A 17250-nucleotide genomic window follows, 5' to 3' on the forward strand; every position below is an offset into this window, starting at 1 on the left:
GTATTTATGCATTGAGAGAACATGGAGAGGAAGAGCAAGGTCTGTGCATGAGAGCAGAGCTCTGAGCACCCCGGGTCCTTCAGTGATACCCACCGGGGTGAGGCGGCACCTCTGGGGTCACCTTGGCCCTGTTGCTGGGCTGTGTCTGCTGGGACTTGTTGAGGCTAAAAATCCTCTTGGGAACAGACTGGTTTATGTTTGCCAAACTGTGAAATGTGTTATGGATACTTTTGCCAGTAGAAAAGAGAAGAAACTGCAGCTTGGTTCCGCCACAGACATTCAGTTCAACCCTCTGTGCCTCAGTTTCCCCCCATAAAATCATCAAATGAGGATAATACTTAATTTTTCCTGCAGCACAGCCATTTGCAGCCCTGAGGCCCATAGTCCCTCAGTAGGAGAATAGCAACAGTGCTCTGTCCCATGTAACCCTCAGAAAGGTGCATGGACCTCTTGTCACAACATTGTATTCTGTTATCGCGAGTGAACCTTCCCAAGGACCTGAAAAATGAAAAACTGAATATGGAAAACCACTGACTGAGCAGAAAAACCTCACTGCTGCTGCACCTGGCAGCCCTGCATGCTTCCTCAGCTGGGCTTCACCTCTGCGGGGGTTAAACATGGATCCTGATCTATGCCAAACGTGGCATAACAATAGTGTGTGTGTGTGTGTATATATATATATATATTTAGTATATGTGTTTACATGAAAAACTAGTAATGTCTGTAGTAACACTGCTGGGGGACCCCAAACCCCAATACTTCCTGGCATGCTGGAAATCACCCATCACGCTCCAGCAGGCAGGTGGGAACGGGGCAGGAGTCTGGGTGTGCAGCATGCAAAAGGCATGGGACATGCTTGCACCCCTCCAGGGGCTCACAACCCTCCAGGAGCCTCTGCATATTCAGGGGCTTGCACACTTCCAGGGGCTTGCAAATCTCCAGGGGCTTGCACATTTCCAGGAGCCTCTACATATCCAGGGGCTTGCACAATTCCATGGGCTTGCTCATCTCCAGGAGCCTCTACGTGTCCAGGGGCTTGCACACTTCCAGGGGCTTGCAAATCTCCAGAGGCTTGCAACCCTCCAGGGGCCTCTACATATTCAGGGGCTTGCACAATTCCAGGGGCTTGCTCATCTCTAGGAGCCTCTACGTATCCAGGGGCTTGCAAATCTCCGGGGACTTCCGCGTCTCCGGGAGCCCCTCCATACCCAGGGGCTTGCACACTTCCAAGAGCGTGCACCCCTCCAGGGGCTTGCACATTTCCCAAAACGTGCACCCCTCCAGGGGTCTGCGCCGTTCCAGGAGCCCGCACGCCCCGGGGGCTCGTCCCTGCGCTGCCCCTCCCGGGTACCGCCCCGGGGGCCGGGCCGGGCGGTGCGGCGGTTCCCATTGAGGCCGGTGCCGGGCCGGCCTCCGCCGCGGCGGGGCCAATGGGGGCGGCGGACGCGGTCGAGCCTCTCCCCGGCCTCCCCCGCCGGGAGCCCGTGCTGTGAGGGGGATATAGTACTACGGGAGCGGGGCCGCGCTCCGCAGCCGCGCACCCGCCTCCCGGGGGAGCTGCGCCCGCCTCCCGCCGCTCCGCGCTCCGCTCCCCGCCGGGGCTCCTTCTGCTTGTCGTGGGGTCTTCTGCGTCTTGTTGCTGTTCTATTTTTTTTTTTAATTTCCATAATTTTTTTTTTTTTGCTTTTTATTCTTATATTTGTGATTATTGTTTTTTTTAACTTTCATTGTTTTTTTGCATTCTTCTGAGCGTTCTTGGCATTTTTTTTTTTTTGCCGCGCCGTCCCCGGCTTGCAGAGGAGTTCAGGTAAGGGTGTCCGAGGGCCGCGGAGGTTTGCGCGGGTGCGCGTCCCGCCAGCGGAGCCCCCGCTGCCGCAGCACCGGTGGCCCGGGGGGGGGGCTGGTGGTTGGTTGTGCCGCCGCTGCCCGGTCCCGGGGGGGTGGAAGGTTAAATCCCCCCCGCCCTGGGTGCAGCGGGGGGGCCGGGCTGCGGCCAGCGCTGGGGGGGCTATTTTCAGGCCGGAGCTGTGCTGTGGTGTGACAGGCGGGGGGGGGGGGGTTACTCCCGGTCATCGCGACCTGGGGACCACGGCGGGAGGTGTGTGTGTGGGGGGGGAGCTCGGGCCCCCAAACTCTCCTGAAAAGGGATGGAAGCAGCAACAATAAAAATAATACCCCCCCCCAACAACAACAACAAAAGCCTCCAAAACAAGCAAATGCTTTGCAGCCGTGGAAACCTGGCTGTGCTTGTTCTGGAGTGGGAATTGCCCCCCCGCTCGGGCCGGTTCCGCTGCCCGGCTGATGCCCCCGCGTTGTTTCGGGGCAGCCCGCGGTGCGGGAGGCGGCGGGGGGCGCTCGGTAGCAGGGGGGCCAGTGCACGCTGCAGGTAAAGAGCATCTTCTTGTGGAAGGCAAAGTTTGGAGGTGGACGGGGGGTATTTTCAAGAAAACAAGGCTTTGGGAATGTGTCTGCAGCTTCCCAGAGGCGGTGGGGTTGGAAAGAAACTGGGAGACCCTGAGCAACCCTCCGTCTTCCCCCCGCGCCGTGTCCGGGGAGCCGTTCCAGGAGCCACATTGCAGAAGGCATGAGAGCAAATGGGTTTCCTGGCCTTTTTTTTTTTTTTCTTTATTTTCCCCGTGCATTTCTATTTTAATTTCTTAGAAACGCCGGGCCTGGTTTGCTGCCTGGTTTATGGCTCTGTCTGTGGAGCAGGAGTCCGCCTGAACAGATTTAAAATCTTTTAGGGAACAAGGAAAACCATAAAGAGATTAGTGCTAAACTCGGAAGAGCTGTAGCAGTATGCATGGGAAATGACTGTCAGCGTATCTGAGCCCATACAGCGCCGTGCGATCAGTTGCCCTGGACTGACTGTCCAGAAATGACAGGCTGGGAAATATGTCCTCGTGTTTCAGCAGCTTCCCAGGACTTAACGTTTTAATGTTACTCCGAGTCAGAATAAGCCTTCTCAGTTTTCTGTTTTGTTTTGGGGTTTTTTCGTTGTTGTTGCTGCTGTTATTTTTTTTTTCAGCTGGTGATTAGATGGACAGGTTTTAAACAGAACACCATGTTTATGGCAGAAAGGACATCATAACAACCCAGGGAACTCTTAAAAGTTGGAGACCGCGGTGCTGCCATGTGCTGTTGAACAGCTGCGGTATTTCACTCCAGAAGGGGCTGTTTTTCAGTGGCTCGGGCACTGAGGTCCCTGTGTAGGTGCTCACATTTCTAAGGTGTTTTCAGGGCTCCTAGAGGTGAAAATGCTTTATGTAAACAGCATCATTAGTTTTCATAGCTTGTGCAGCCCTACTTTTTTTGGGTTTTTTTGAATCTTCTGGCTTTGGCTGTGTCTTCAGGCAAAATAGGGATGAAAGCCTTTTGGTTGTTAGTCTGGCCTGTAGGATAAAATATAGCTCCAGCTCGATCCTGCATTCCAGGCATTCCCCAGAATCTTCTTGGCTGCTCTGCAAGTTTTGAGAGAGCACAGAAAGCAGATCTGGCCCGTAGTGTGCCTGGATCTGTTTGCCTCTGACAGTCCCCTGCCATCCCAAAATGACTCTGGTAACACCGAGTGACATTGCTCCTTGTCAAAAGAGATGGGGATAAGCACGCTGGCTGTTTGCTGCTGAGATACGTTACTCACAGCAGTTGCTAGGAGTTTGTTGGGGTTTTTTCCCCCCTCCTTTCAGCCCTTATTCAAATTAGGGTTTAGTTCTGTTCCCAGTGAAATATATAGATATTTTGGTAATGTGGCTTCCTAGTTCCTAGGCATTTAAAGAAAACTTGAACTTTTCTTTTTTTTTTAACTAACTTTACCAACTGCTTTTGGTGCGTGCTCTTTCCCTGCACGCAAAGAGCACGACAGCTTTTCTTAGAAAAAAACCCCACATTGCAGTCCAGATTTCACTCACAGCACCGTTCTTCAGCAGTTCCAGCTGGAACAATGCAGACGTAGGAGGGAAGATCAGAAACCATCTGAGGGCAAGTGCCCCTTTCTGCCCCACGTTGCGCTGGGCAGTCACCAGTTTTTGGTGCACGACAGAAACAAGCTGCTTGGGTGAGTTCTTACGGGAAGCCAATACAAACTTCTCCGAAGCAGATTGCGTTTTCTGTTTCCAAACTGGGACTAGCTCAGCTGTAGGGCTTCTGGAGGAACTCTCTGTCAACACAGAGATTTAAAAAAAAAGAAGTCGTGTTAGAAGTCGTTTGGCTCTTCTGACTTTTCACTTTTACTATAAGAAATGATTATAGGCTAAGGTCACAAGACAGAGCCGCTAACCTCTGCTTGAACTTCCTCGTGTTCGGCGCATGTGGGTATTTCATTATCTGTTCAGAGGCATATCTGACGGCGGGCCAGGCATACCAGGAAAATGTGCAATCTTACTTTTAAGTCAGTCTTTCAACCTGCCTCTACTTCCCCCACATGCCTATGAAGGAGGAAGCTGTATCTTTAAGAAATGGTTTTTTTTTTTCCCTGTGAAATATTAATAGATGCTGCTATTGGCATAGAGCTCTTTAAGGGTGTCGTGTAAAAATATCTCGCTCTGCGTTCGCTGCAGCACGGGGCGCATAGACGCCTTTTGATTTTTCTCCAGAGATGGCAAAGACGGGGCAAATTTTTGGAGATCAGGCAGCAAGGATGCTCTGCAATAGCAGTGACAACCATCCCCTTCCCTGCACAAAACTGGGAGCTATTGACTATTCATGGCAAAGCGTCCAAAGCGCAGCGGCAGAGCCTGTGGAAAATGACAGCGTGTAACAAGATTGACTGGCATTTCCTTCACGCTGGGTCACATGCCTCCTAATTCACACACGCACAAACCCTCATAGGCTGATCAAATGACTCCTATCTCTGCAGTCCGCATACCTTCCACAGAAAGAGTTGTTTTATTATGCACATGTACAGCTCTGTTTTCAATCAGTCACCTTGAGCGAATGACTGAGGGCCAGTGTTTGCTCCGTGCGGAGGTCTCTGCGTTTGCTCTCGAAGGGGCATATTCTCCTTCTGTAAGCAATTTTTTTTTTTTCCCTCTGGGGGGCAAAAAAAAAAAAAAAAAAAAAAAGAAAACAAACATGCAGATGCCCCTCCTGCCTTCCCCAGAAACCTTTCTAAGAAGTTTGATTGGCTTAACTGGGAAAGTGCGGGTCGGTGGCTGCTGTCGGCGGGCATCGCGGTGGGCTCGCTTCCCCAAATCCCTCCAGGGAGGATGGATTTTGCTGCCGTGGCTCCGTGGGGTTGCAGCGGGATTGCGGCTCATGTGAGTAGCGGCTTGCGGGATGCTGCCCGCCCGCCGCCTCGACACGGTGCGGGGGAGACTGGGAGCACGGCTGCCCGCCGTGGGTTTGGGATGCTGGGGATCCCTACAAACCCGCTCCCAGTTTAGGAACTGGTAGGAGGTTCAGATCACCTCGACCTCCGTAGCCGGAGAGAGGGGAGGACGGAGCGATGAGTGAAACCGGCCGCCAGCTGCCGTGCCAGGGCAGGGTAATTAGCGCAGCGCCAGCCTTATTAGGGGCAGTGCAGGTGCTGATGACGTTGGCACACTGATTCATGGCATCTGGAGGGGAAAATCCGCCTAGTAAGTGCTGAAGCACAGTAAATATTTTTGGCTCCTGACAGATTGGTCCTTGCATTATGCTGATTAGCCTATATTTGTGGAACTGAGGAAGTTAAAAATAAGGTTGGTGGAAAGCTACAAGATAAGGAAAGGATTTGCATTCTATGGCCACCAGCAATTAACTTCTTTTTTAATTTGTTTTTCTGGGTGGTAAAAATTTCAACACTTCATTTTTTTTTTTTTTTTCCTCCCCATTCCCTTCTGTGGCTCTAGATTTCACTGTTAGGTGAAAGCCCATGGTTTATTTTCTCTTGCTAATAATATTCTGGAAGGGAGCCGTAAATCTAGAGCGCGTTCAGTTGGGAAATGATTTCTGAAAGATTTCTTTTGCAAATACGTGGTGCAATCCTGCAAAATGCTTTGTCCCTGGCAGTCCTTAGGGGGTGGTACAGACGTATCAGAGCGTGTAGCAGCGTGTGTACTCAGTGAGGCTGGATGCTTTGGACTTTCCCGTGAGCTAGAGGGCTTTATGAGCTTTAGTTCACGGAGATAAATGATTAAACCAGCTTCTGACTGTTGCTGTTTTGTTTTCCTACACTCAGGCTCTCACCTGAACTTTTGCTGCCTGGTATATGCTGTTGGGATAACCCTAGGAGATCGCTCAGGAATGGTGGATCACTTGCTGCCTACTGATGAATCCTTTTCATCTACAAGGTCTTCTCTTGGATACTTTGGGGACATGACAGCAGGGGTGAGGTCCTACCAGATGTTGCCCTCTCCCCTGTCGGAAGATGACAGCGACTCGTCCAGCTTTTGTTCTTGTTCCAGCCCTGACTCCCAGGTTCTCAGCTCCAGCTATGGAAGTACGTCCAGTGCGGAAAGTCAGGACAGTATCTTAGACTATTTATTGTCCCAGGCATCTTTGGGCAACACCGCCGCGTCATGGTGGGACAAAAGGAGACTTCAGCCGATAGTGAAAGAGGAGTACTTTAGGTTGCCTGAATTTGCTGTGGATATGGAAGACTCTGGACCATTTCAGCCCACGCTTGAGGAAATTGAGGAGTTTCTGGAGGAGAACATGGAGTTGGAGCTCAAAGAAAGACCTAAAAGTGAGACCAAGGACTTGAGATCTTGCAGCCAAGTTTCTGTTGCTTCGCTACAGCAAAAAGACCATATGTTACCCAGCGCTAGTTTAAAAGAGAGTAAAAATGAACAGTTGAGCAGCTCAGCGGAAGGTGGCCAAGCTTCGAATGGAGGAATGTCCCTGGAGAATGGGATACCGGTTATGCTGCAAATTCAGCCTGTACAGATCAAACAGGAGTCCAACACCAGCCCTAGTTCCCAAGGACCAGCACAAGAGAATGTTAAAATTGCACAGCTCCTAGTCAACATCCAAGGACAGACATTTGCCCTTGTGCCTCAGATAGTTCAGTCATCCAATTTGAACTTGTCCTCTAAATTTGTCCGCATTGCTCCCGTCCCCATCGCCGCCAAGCCAATTGGGCCAGGAGGCATGATCCAGGGTCAGACGGGAATCATCATGGGTCAGAAATTTCAAAAGAACCCCGCAGCAGAACTCATTAAAATGCACAAATGTTCTTTTCCTGGTTGTACCAAGATGTACACGAAAAGCAGCCATTTGAAAGCCCACCTGAGGAGGCATACAGGAGAAAAACCTTTTGCATGCACGTGGCCGGGTTGCGGATGGAGGTTAGTATTGGGGTGCAGCGCTGTCCTATCCCCCATACCCTTTTTTTTGCTCACTCAACTTAACTTGCCGAGCAAGTAGGTTTGCACTCTGATTTATTGTTTCTATTCCTATAACTTGTTCATCTGGCTTGAGAATTAAGACCTTTTCTTTTTCCTGGTAGGTAGTCCAGGGGCTTTGATAAATTAAATAGCAATGCATCACCTGCTGGCACCAGCTGTTTAAGTGTCTTGAAACAAACTCAAAGCAGTCCACTGTAGTTTGTATTTCATTCCAAGAGGGTCAGATTAAGCTTGTTACTGCAGGCAATGCCTTGAGGTCACATTGGTCTGGTTGCAACACACCAGCTGCAGCAGATGCTTGGCTGGTACCAGCTGAGGGCTGGAACTGGAGTAGATGGTTTAGGGCAGAATCCCTGTGTGTGGGGCTGAACGTGATCACTGAGGGGCTGTGACAAACGAGTGGCGTTCAGAGCAGCAATATTCTGTGCAGCTTCTTAGAAGATGAACTCCATCCCACTCCTTCTGGAAATGCTGGCTGTGACACTCCAGCATGCTTGGGGTTTTATTCTCTGCATTGATTCAGAAAAAATGCGTGGGTGCCACTCAAAGTTGCTAAAAGCTGTCAGATGTAACAGCATAACCAGAAGGCTGAGGTGGAGTTAAGCGTCGCCTGAATGAAAGATTGCAGGTTTGATTGAGCAAAACATTTCACAGAGGGTCTCTCGTTTTTTTTTTTTTGTTTCGTTTTTAAAAATTTATTTTTAACACTAGTTGAAAAATTAAAACTTCTTTAAAAAAAAATCAACTTTTAAGGAAGCTTTGATGGAAGCCTTCCCCCCTCTTTGCAATTAGTTGTGTTACTAGCCTGCCTGCTGGTGAGTGTTAATACAGAGCACTACAAATTATGATGGGAGAAAACAAAACCTTAACTCCTTTCTATTAAATTAAACCAGATTTCTTTCAAAGAATATCCTGCAGAGCTTCAGCGAGCAATGTCTAATGAGGAAATGGATTGTGATCATGGGGAACAGACGAGGTAAAAAGTAACAGGAGAGGATTGTGTAAAAAAGGAAGTATGTGAGCCATGCAGCAGTTAGAGATGGCTGGATTGGTTTGAGGGAAAAGGTCAGAAAGGGGCTGAATCCTCTGCTCCCCAACTGGGCCAATTTGAAGTTTGCCTCTTGGCGGGATTGAGGAGATCAATGCAATTGATTTATTTGATTTTTTTTTTTTTTTTCTTTCCTGTTTCAGTTTATGCTGGCTCTGCAAACTGGTGGTGATTTTCTTGCTTTTCGTGCTGCTGGCACCTCTCATGAGCCGGGCTCCGTGTCTTGCTGCTCAGGATGCTCTGAAATTAAAGCCACGTTATTTAGCCAATCGGTCCCATCAGCCACAGGCTGGTTTGCTCCTGACCTGCAGCGGAGCCACTCGCTCCTGATTTGGTTGCCAGAGTACGTGTGCAGAGGCAGCAGATGTGCCTCCTGCCTGGGGGTGTCATGCTCCTTTCCCTCTTTCTCCCTCTTTCTCCCTCTTTCTCCCTCTTTCTCCCTCTTTCTCCCTCTTTCTCCCTCTTTCTCCCTCTTTCTCCCTCTTTCTCCCTCTTTCTCCCTCTTTCTCCCTCTTTCTCCCTCTTTCTCCCTCTTTCTCCCTCTTTCTCCCTCTTTCTCCCTCTTTCTCCCTCTTTCTCCCTTTTTTTTCCCCTTTTTCCCTTTTTCCCTTTTTTTTTCCCTTTTTCCCTTTTTCCCTTTTTCCCTTTTTCCCTTTTTCCCTTTTTCCCTTTTCCTTGCGCTGGGATGTGAGCAAAACTCTCTTTTGTGTGTGTGTGACAAATGCATGTGGCATGTGAGGGTTTGTCTGATCTCCACTGGGATTTATACCAACACTCCCAGTGACTTTTGTGGCTCAGGATCAGGAGCCCGAGGTGTTGCCTGTAGGTGACCTTCTGCAGCTCTGTCTTAACCACAGAGCTGGTGTTTTCCAGGCTGCAGAACCAAGGAGAACATTTAGGAAGAATATTAGGTGGTAAGGGGTGGAGATTGGATTTACATCGGGGTCCCTGCCTTTTCCCAGCGGTACAGCAAATGGTGAGCATCAAAAGCAGGACGCAGGTGTAAGGTGGGACAAGAGAAGTGCAGGTCCCGTGATCGGGAGCACCCTGAGCTGTCACCCTCAGCCAGCCACAACTTTTTAAAGATGAGGAGCCCAACAGGGACAAGCAGTTAATCACCTTAGCTATGAGGAGCACATGTCTTGTCCACAAACAGCTGCTGGAAGGGCTTTTCAAACTCTCTATTGCTCTCGTTGCATTTCACAGCCCAGGCTGGTTCCCCGATCCCCAATCCCCCCAAACTCTGGAAGGTCTCTGCTCCGAGGGGGGGTTGTAGCCATCAGTGGAGGCCGTTTCCCTCGCTCCCAGCAATCCTCAGCCCCGGCCTGACATTCCTGCACATCCCCTACGCGCTGCTCCCACATCAAAGGCCAGACCAAATTGAGCGCGGAATTACTCAGTCCCCTTTCATCAATAAAACATGTTTACCTTTTCCAGAAGTTCAGCGAGAGCTGTGATCTCACATGACTTAATGCATCTGGACTCTCTGCTTGCAGTTTTATATCATCTTGGATGGATTTAAGCACTAAACCACTGCTGGGCTCTGCTTTTCACTCTCTTTTCTCTACATTCTTGTGCTTGCATATTTATTTTTTCACCAAAGACACTTAAGATCTGACCTCACTGAAGATAGTAATTTCAAAAACAAAACAAAGTGTTGCCTAGCACAAAGTAGCTGAGCTGTCGGGGGGTTAAAGCTTTCCCAGCTCTCTTGGCAGCCCTGCTATGACGAAGTTGCGCGCTTTAAATGCACCAAGGTAGGGGTGCGCACACAGCAGACCCTTTTGCTAACCCCTTTGGGACAGCTGGAGAGCCCCAAGCACTTCCCTGGAGGAGGCTGAACCCTGCTTGCTCGTGCCCTTCCTTGGCACGGGGCAAGAGCTGTTTTCTGCAGGCAGCAGCGAGGTGTTCACAAGTGGCCGGTGACCCGCCGCGGTCGACAGCCCGTTGTACCGGTCGGCGCGCTGATCCGTGTCATGCCAGCTTATACCTTTGGCACAGGCAGCCTCTGGTTAGTCCTGGTCCTGAGACAGCCTGACCAAAAAGCTGAGCTGCAGCGGGGGCCGGTCCCCAGCAGCTGCGTCACGGCGTTGAGCAGGAGAAGCTCTGGCTTTCCCTCCCGGGCACAGCGGCGTGCAAAGCTGCTGTTCTTGCAGGGCCTGGGGGATGAGGCAATAGAGTTTAAGTGCTGTCCCGCATCTTCTGGCTGGAGGTGCTTCCTCACGGCTGGCTCCGCAGGTGACAGTGTGGGATAAAAGCTTTGCCTGGTTTGTAGGGAGGGTTTAAAGGCTTTTAATGTATGTATGGGAGGACCACGCATGGGACAGATCAGGGCAGGCGTCCCGCATTAGACTTTTTTGCTGGTGCTGTGCAGGGGGGTTTGCAGGAGGTGCTGGTTTACCGCAGCGCTGCTTTGGGGATGGGCAAGGGGAACCTAGAGCCTCCTCTCCACTGTGGAGAAGAGGAGCATCCTGAGTTGGTCCCAATGGCTGGTGGCCATGGTAGGGACCATGGAGCACCAGGCTGAAGCTATTGACCTTTCTTGCCCTGTGAGCCGTGTATCAATATCTTTGTATGGCCAGGAAACACAGAACATGTCCTACGTTGGGGAGCTCTAGGATTTCTCTCCAAGGGAGATGTAGTCACAGGTTCTTTGGGGTCCCACCAGATAGGAAGTTGAAGGAGGCTCTTCTAGTTGCTGTGGGATTGCCCAGATCCCTCCACCTTCCTTTTGAAGGAGGAATCCTTCTGGAAATGGCAGCGATTTGGGATAGTGAGATGTTCCTTGGGGGTGCCTTTCTGTTGTTTGAATTTGGCATTCCACTGGCGATTATTTACAGTTTTCTTGAGATGATCTCGGTGCCGGAACATGCTGCAAATATCATTTCACTGCAGAGCCAGGCCACCAGATCTTCCTGGCTTCCTTGTCCTAACCTTTGCGTTGTGTTTTTGTAAACACACCAACAGCTTGAGGTTTATTTCCGTGGGCTCTGTAAGCTGATCTTTCTGTGAGTGCTGGGGAACAGTATTGCAACATTCCTGCCTCTTCAGCTAAGGACATCGTTATGAGGCAGAGTGTATTTTTATCAGATGAACTCATCCAAGCTCCCGGGGTATGAGCAGAGCTGCTCATTCCTGACATGCGCCCGTTTCTTCCCCACCATCCATGCAATCTCCATCAAAATGCACTTGCAGAGCTCTTGTGCAGGATTAGCCATGTGCGACTGCAGTTCTGTCCCAGATGGTGACCTCAGTGGCCAAGGACATGGGATGAGGCAACGCGGCCACATCTGGTTTTACTCCTTTGGCTGATAAGCCTGTATACAGGAGGATGGCTTTTTGCAAAGGTGCTTTTTGCTATCTGCTGCCTCTTTTCCCTGGATGTGGTTGCCCTCACAGGCAATAGGTCTGTTCCTTCCCCAGCACTGAGTCCCGCTGAGGAAGTCTACACAGGCAACATCCCACCTTCTCGAGAAAGAGACTTAGTCCCACTCGTCCGTAGCTCTCCAAGAGCATCCCTCCAGGGATGCGGCACTGGGACTAGCTCACTAAGGACTTGGGAGAAATCCCCGGACCTGCTGCTCCCAGGTCCAGACTGTGGTTTTGGGAAGCCATGGCCGGGAGAAGCAGGGGAGCTGGAGAAAGCAAACGCCCAAGTACTAGGGGAGAAGAGAACCCTCTCTGTTAGCCTTTATGAAGGAGATGTGTCGCAGACAAGGAACAGGTTGATGGCTCCATTAGAGCAGCTGCCTGGTGCTCTTAATGGTGAATATGACTTTTTCACCAAGGGGATACCAAAGCAAGGAACGGGTGAAGGAATTTCCCCCTAGAATCCCCCCCTAGAAACGCTCCTCTGGGATGTGTCCACACCATGCCTTACCCACGGTGAGTATCTGCATCTGCTTTGTGCCAGCTGAGCACTCTCTGGGTTGCATCCCTGGACTGAAGAGCTGTGGGAACTGGGGAAACCATTCCCAGTTTCCCAGTGCCTGTGCCCTATTCCTCAACTGGCGGCCGGTGACCAGAGCTAATTAAAACCTTTATGTGGAAACTTATTTTTCTTGCATGAAGGACTTATTCATAGGAGCCCAGTAGTCCTGTTTTCCCCCTTTCATAAAAACAGCGTATTCACTCTGTTGGTGATGTGTTATTTTGCTCCAGAAGGGCACATTTTTCTACATGTTGTTTCCCCCATTTATTCAGCTAGCACCCATGACTTCATTTATTTATTGTAAATAAACAGCTGATACCATTTCTTGCAAGCTCTCTTTCTGTGCCGCTCTTTGTTACTGCTCTGGCAACAAAACACTTAATTGCCCTTTGTCAGGCAGCGAATTTTTTGTACCCATCTGGACAGGGCTGTTTTAGTGTGACATTATTAATTAACCCTGTGGCTCCCAGTTACATCCAAGCTGGAAATAGAGCCAGGCCCACTGTTAGGACCAAAGGATTAGCTGATTTGGGTTCAGTAAAGCCCATGGGATTCATAGTGGCTATTTGGGGATTTTTCTGTGGAGATGGAAGGTGGGAAATAGCCAAAACTGAAATCACTCTGGGAGACAGTTTTGGTAATTAAAGGCTCAATCTTGATTTCAATTTACCCATGAAGGGACTATGCCAACGGCCATTGGGGCCCACCTGGATTTCAGCTGTTTCAATGTTGAGCATCTCTGGTACTGAGATGTTAATGACTCTTTATTTACCCTGTGGGAACACATACAAAAGCCAATTTTTCAGCAGGATCTGATAAGCCATGTAGCTTCTGGGCAGCTCTGTCAGGCTGTTATCTGGGGTCTATCTCAAACTAGATGCAGCTACTGGATGTCCGTTGTGCTCGTGCCAGTGGGAGCTTGGGGCAGACCTCATCTGCAGGATGTTTGTTGGTATCTCTGCTCGAGAAGGGTCCGTGCTTGGATTTGCGGGAAAGAGCATGTGGGACAGGCTTTGGAAGGAGGATCAAGAGCAGCGCTGTTTTCTGTTGAGCTGTACCCATGTTACTGAGTTTAGGGCAAGGTTGGTACAAACGTTGCCTCCATGCATTGCTCTGAGTCCAGAGTTGAAGTGGAATGAGGTTGATAACTGTGTGTTTCCATCACTGGTTGGGGCCAGACTGGCCCCCTTGTATCCCTTTCGGTTTGTGTGTTTGGGCTTTGCCTCAAGTGGTGTCTCTGAGGGGACTTTTTTTTTTCCCCCCCTGTTCTGAGGCACATAGCAATGTAAAAAAAATAATTAAAAAATCTGAAAAGTCTTCTCATCTCTTGCAGGTTCTCCAGGTCAGATGAGCTGTCCCGGCACAGGCGCTCCCACTCAGGGGTGAAACCCTACCAGTGTCCTGTCTGCGAGAAGAAGTTTGCTCGAAGTGACCATTTGTCCAAACACGTCAAGGTGCATCGATTTCCACGAAGCAACCGTTCCGTCCGCTCCGTGAACTGATTGGTCCCGCTTGCCCCTTCCCGCCCAGCCGTCCTACAACAGCCGATGACAGCACTTTGCTCACTATATTTCTAGTGATAATTTATTTGTCTCCACAGAACAGTCAATGCTGTTACTTGATACCACCACGTCTGAGTGTCTCATGTCCTTTAAAGATGATTTGAGAATGAAGTTCTTTTTGGGTCAGGGGAGGGGGGTGCTTCTTCCTTGCTGTTTGTTTTTTTTTTTTAAGGATGTTATTTTCCTTTCCTTCTACCTTTCCCTTCTTTGCTGCTGCTTCTTTTGGAAATTGCAGTGTTTTATTTTTAGCTGTTTTCTGCTGCACAGGAAAATGTAAGAGTTGCTTGCTGCTAGTTAATTATAGCCCTGGCATTCCTGAGGGCTTTGCTCATGTACAGGCCATTCATTGTGAGTTTTTATTAAGCTGCTCTATTTGTCCAGTTTGGAAACAGCAAATTCCTTTTAAAATGAAAACAACTCCTTTGTTTTTTGGGTCGCCTGAGCCAAGGATTTGTAGGGGCTGGCCATAGGAGAAGGAGCAGTGGGAGCTGGGGACGGGGGAAGCAAGGCGTGAAGAGCGCTGGAATGCGCCTCTCTGATTTCTCCAGCTCACGTTTACCTTTTCCCTTGCTAGGGCTATATATAAATATTTATGTATATATATTCATGCGTACATATTTCTAAGCAAAGGCGTACCCCAAGCAAACCCAGAAGCTCAGGCTGGATGAAATGGCTTGGAGCGGAGCCTTTTGCTGTGGCTGAGCACATCCCATGTGCAGCTTCCCCTGTGCTGTGCTGCCGTGGGGCTGAAAGGATGCCCATGCCTTCGACTCTGGTTTGCAGCACCCACTGTCTTTAGCAGAAGAGCTGTTGTCTAGCACGTAAAGCAGCAGGAAGCCGTTCGTGAGAACTGACTGAGCCCTGGACCAGGCTGCCCAGAGAGGCTGTGGAGTCTCCTTCTCTGGAGACATTCAAACCCGCCTGGACACGATCCTGTGTGATCTGCCCTGGTGAACCTGCTTCAGCAGGTGGGTTGGACTGGATGATCTCCAGAGGTCACTTCCAACCCCAACCAGGCTGTGATTCTGTACCAGCTGAGCTCTGTTTCTGTCTTCGCTTCTGTCCTCTGGTGTGATCTTGGGGGAGAAACCAGAGCCCCAGCCCTGGAGGTGCCTGGTGAGCACGGGGTGTCCCGAGCATCCATGGCGAGTCGCCACCTCGCTGGTTGGAGCTATCTCCGTTTGTCCACTGTCCTGCAGGGTTTTGCAGGGTGTGCCTGTACCCAGGGGAGGGTCGGAGGCGTCATGGCCTGGTGGGACAGCACCGTGAGATCTTCTGTCCAAGCGTGATCTTCAGCGCTAATCCTCACCTTCCCAACAGCCACGTCAGAGCTCCGTGCAGCTGGGGTGGGCGAATGGGTGAGAACAGTAGCCAAAAGAAACAAATTTGTGTGGTAGCTGGCTGAGAAGGGAATTTGAACAAATAATCAGATGGTAGCAGGCAAGTGATTTTGTTTGCGTTTCTTCTCGTTGCTTTGTTTTTCCTTTTGAACTCTGGTGATTGTAAGAGGCTTTAGAAAAAAATAGAAATCAGTAATTAGGAATGATTTTATAATGGATGTTAGATTTCCTTTCCATTCGCAGGCGGCATCTGTTTGTCTTTTTGTTGGCAAAATGGGAAATAGGAAACTGCGATTGTAGCACTAGGCAGAGCAGGGGCCCACGCTGTGCAAGGACAGCAGGTCTAGCTAACGCGAATGCATTCCTTTTGTCCTCTAGAAATTAATATAAATGAACTATCATCTATTGACTGGTTTATATCACATCCTATGAATGTATGTAAATAAAACTGTACATAGATGCATATCTATATAAAATATCTTTTAATAACATATCAAAATTTGTGTAAATTGGAAACAAAAATACCTATAAAGCCAGTGTACATAAGTTACAATTCTGTATATTTTCTTTTGTTCTTCATAAAAATATATTTACTTTGACAATAAAATGAAAATGGAAATTTTAAATCCCTTCTTGAAATTGATTAATTTCCTTTGTAGCCAGCTCTGTAATCAGGACAGCAGTGCTTGAAATTTTGATTCACTTGGATGTAACTTTTCAGGTGCTGGGTAACAGGGGGATGATGGAACACATCTGAAGTTGCCTTCAGAAGTTTTTCTTATCTCGGGAGGTTCTTGGGAGGCACGAGATGTTTCGGCTCTCCCTTCGCCGGAGCCCTCACGCAGCCGCACTGGGACCCCGATGCCTTCCGTAGCTTCTGACCGCTGTGGAACAGGTCGCAGCTGCAGTGAAACTGTAGTTAATAAATTAGAGCGAGCAGGTTTTGAGGAAATTCAGGCTCTAGTGGTTAGCGTGAAGCAGGAAGGGCTTCAGTCTGCTCGAGACTGTGACGGTGACTCACTGTGTGACCCAGGACAAAGGACTCAGTTGCCTTGTGCCGCAGTTCCCTTTCTTGTGAAATGGGGATAAAAATGCATCGTACTGATACTATGAGACTTAATTTATGTTCGTGTGGTCCTTGGATGGAAGGAGCAAGCTATAAGACCAGCAGTCACAGGATTAGATTGTGAAAGAAAGGCTCGGCACGGTGGCGGTCTTGGTGCCAAGGCACTTCAGTTGGCGCTTCTATAAATCCCACGTCTGAAAGAGTGATGCGAATGATCTGTGGTACAAAGGATGCCTCAGGCCCGAGGAGAAGACGTCCTGTTCTGCAACAACCATTGCTTCCCGTTCGTAACAACAGGGGCGTGAACACGATGCTCTTGTGATCTGCAAGCCGGGACATCTCTTGCTATGTGCTTTTGCTTGCTTAGCCTCCACTGGAAAAAGAAACCAGCAACGTTATTGGTGTTAAAATCACTTCCGAGGCTCCACAGGAGCAATGGTGCTGCGAGTCCAGATCCTCTCCCAGCAAGAATCACTCTGAGACTAATGGGCACGTAGGGATTAAAGACTCTCCCTGAAGAACAGCCACCAGAAAACGCCAGCTGATGAGCCAGGGATCTCCAGACCACTCATTGTTTTTTCCAGAGAATCCCTATGAGTCTGGCAAGACGACTGAGGGATGTGGCAGAGTAAGTTCTGTTCGCTCCAGGTTGTTGTTACCTCCTGAGCTGTAGCCTGAAGACCAGAGTCCTAAGGACAGCTCGTTTAAGAGCGCTAGTCCCATACATGCTTTAATTAGCAAGCCTGCACCAAGCAGATCTGTGATTCCCTTCTGTTCTCACCCTATCGACGTCGTGCATAAAACCAGCTGCTTTATTTGAACCAGCATCTCAGTCTCCTCCCCATCTCCTCTGGAGTTCTGGTATTGCCGTAATGTTGGGCAATTCACCCTGCAAGACACCTGGGGCAGAAGTTGTTATTTTTCTGCAAGGGGCAATACTTAAAGCAGGAGTGAGGCAAAATACCTGCTGTTGGAGCA

General features: G+C 49.6%; 1 protein-coding gene across 4 annotated transcripts; it reads left to right on the forward strand.

Moving 5' to 3' along the window:
- The first annotated feature begins 1455 nt into the window (after window positions 1-1455).
- Window positions 1456-15778, forward strand: KLF15 (KLF transcription factor 15). 4 transcript variants are annotated; one of them, XM_065642707.1, is made up of 3 exons: window positions 1456-1807; window positions 6158-7265; window positions 13638-15778. In XM_065642707.1, exons 2-3 carry the CDS (start codon window positions 6223-6225, stop codon window positions 13804-13806), a joined length of 1212 nt encoding a protein of 403 aa, XP_065498779.1. In that variant the 5' UTR covers window positions 1456-1807; window positions 6158-6222; the 3' UTR covers window positions 13807-15778. The 4 variants fall into 4 exon arrangements, with proteins under 4 accessions (XP_065498779.1, XP_065498778.1, XP_065498780.1 ...); XM_065642706.1 differs by lacking the exon at window positions 1456-1807 and adding an exon at window positions 4918-5004; XM_065642708.1 differs by lacking the exon at window positions 1456-1807 and adding an exon at window positions 5044-5255.
- The last annotated feature ends 1472 nt before the right edge of the window (window positions 15779-17250 follow it).

Source organism: Caloenas nicobarica, chromosome 11 (assembly GCF_036013445.1).
Source record: "Caloenas nicobarica isolate bCalNic1 chromosome 11, bCalNic1.hap1, whole genome shotgun sequence".
Lineage (NCBI taxonomy): Eukaryota > Metazoa > Chordata > Aves > Columbiformes > Columbidae > Caloenas > Caloenas nicobarica.

Coding starts and splice junctions, on each gene's coding strand:
- KLF15 (XM_065642707.1), top strand. CDS start 6,223: ATGGTGGATCACTTGCTGCCTACTGATGAATCCTTTTCATCTACAAGG. Junction 7,266..13,637: donor TGGCCGGGTTGCGGATGGAG/GTTAGTATTGGG, acceptor CATCTCTTGCAG/GTTCTCCAGGTCAGATGAGC.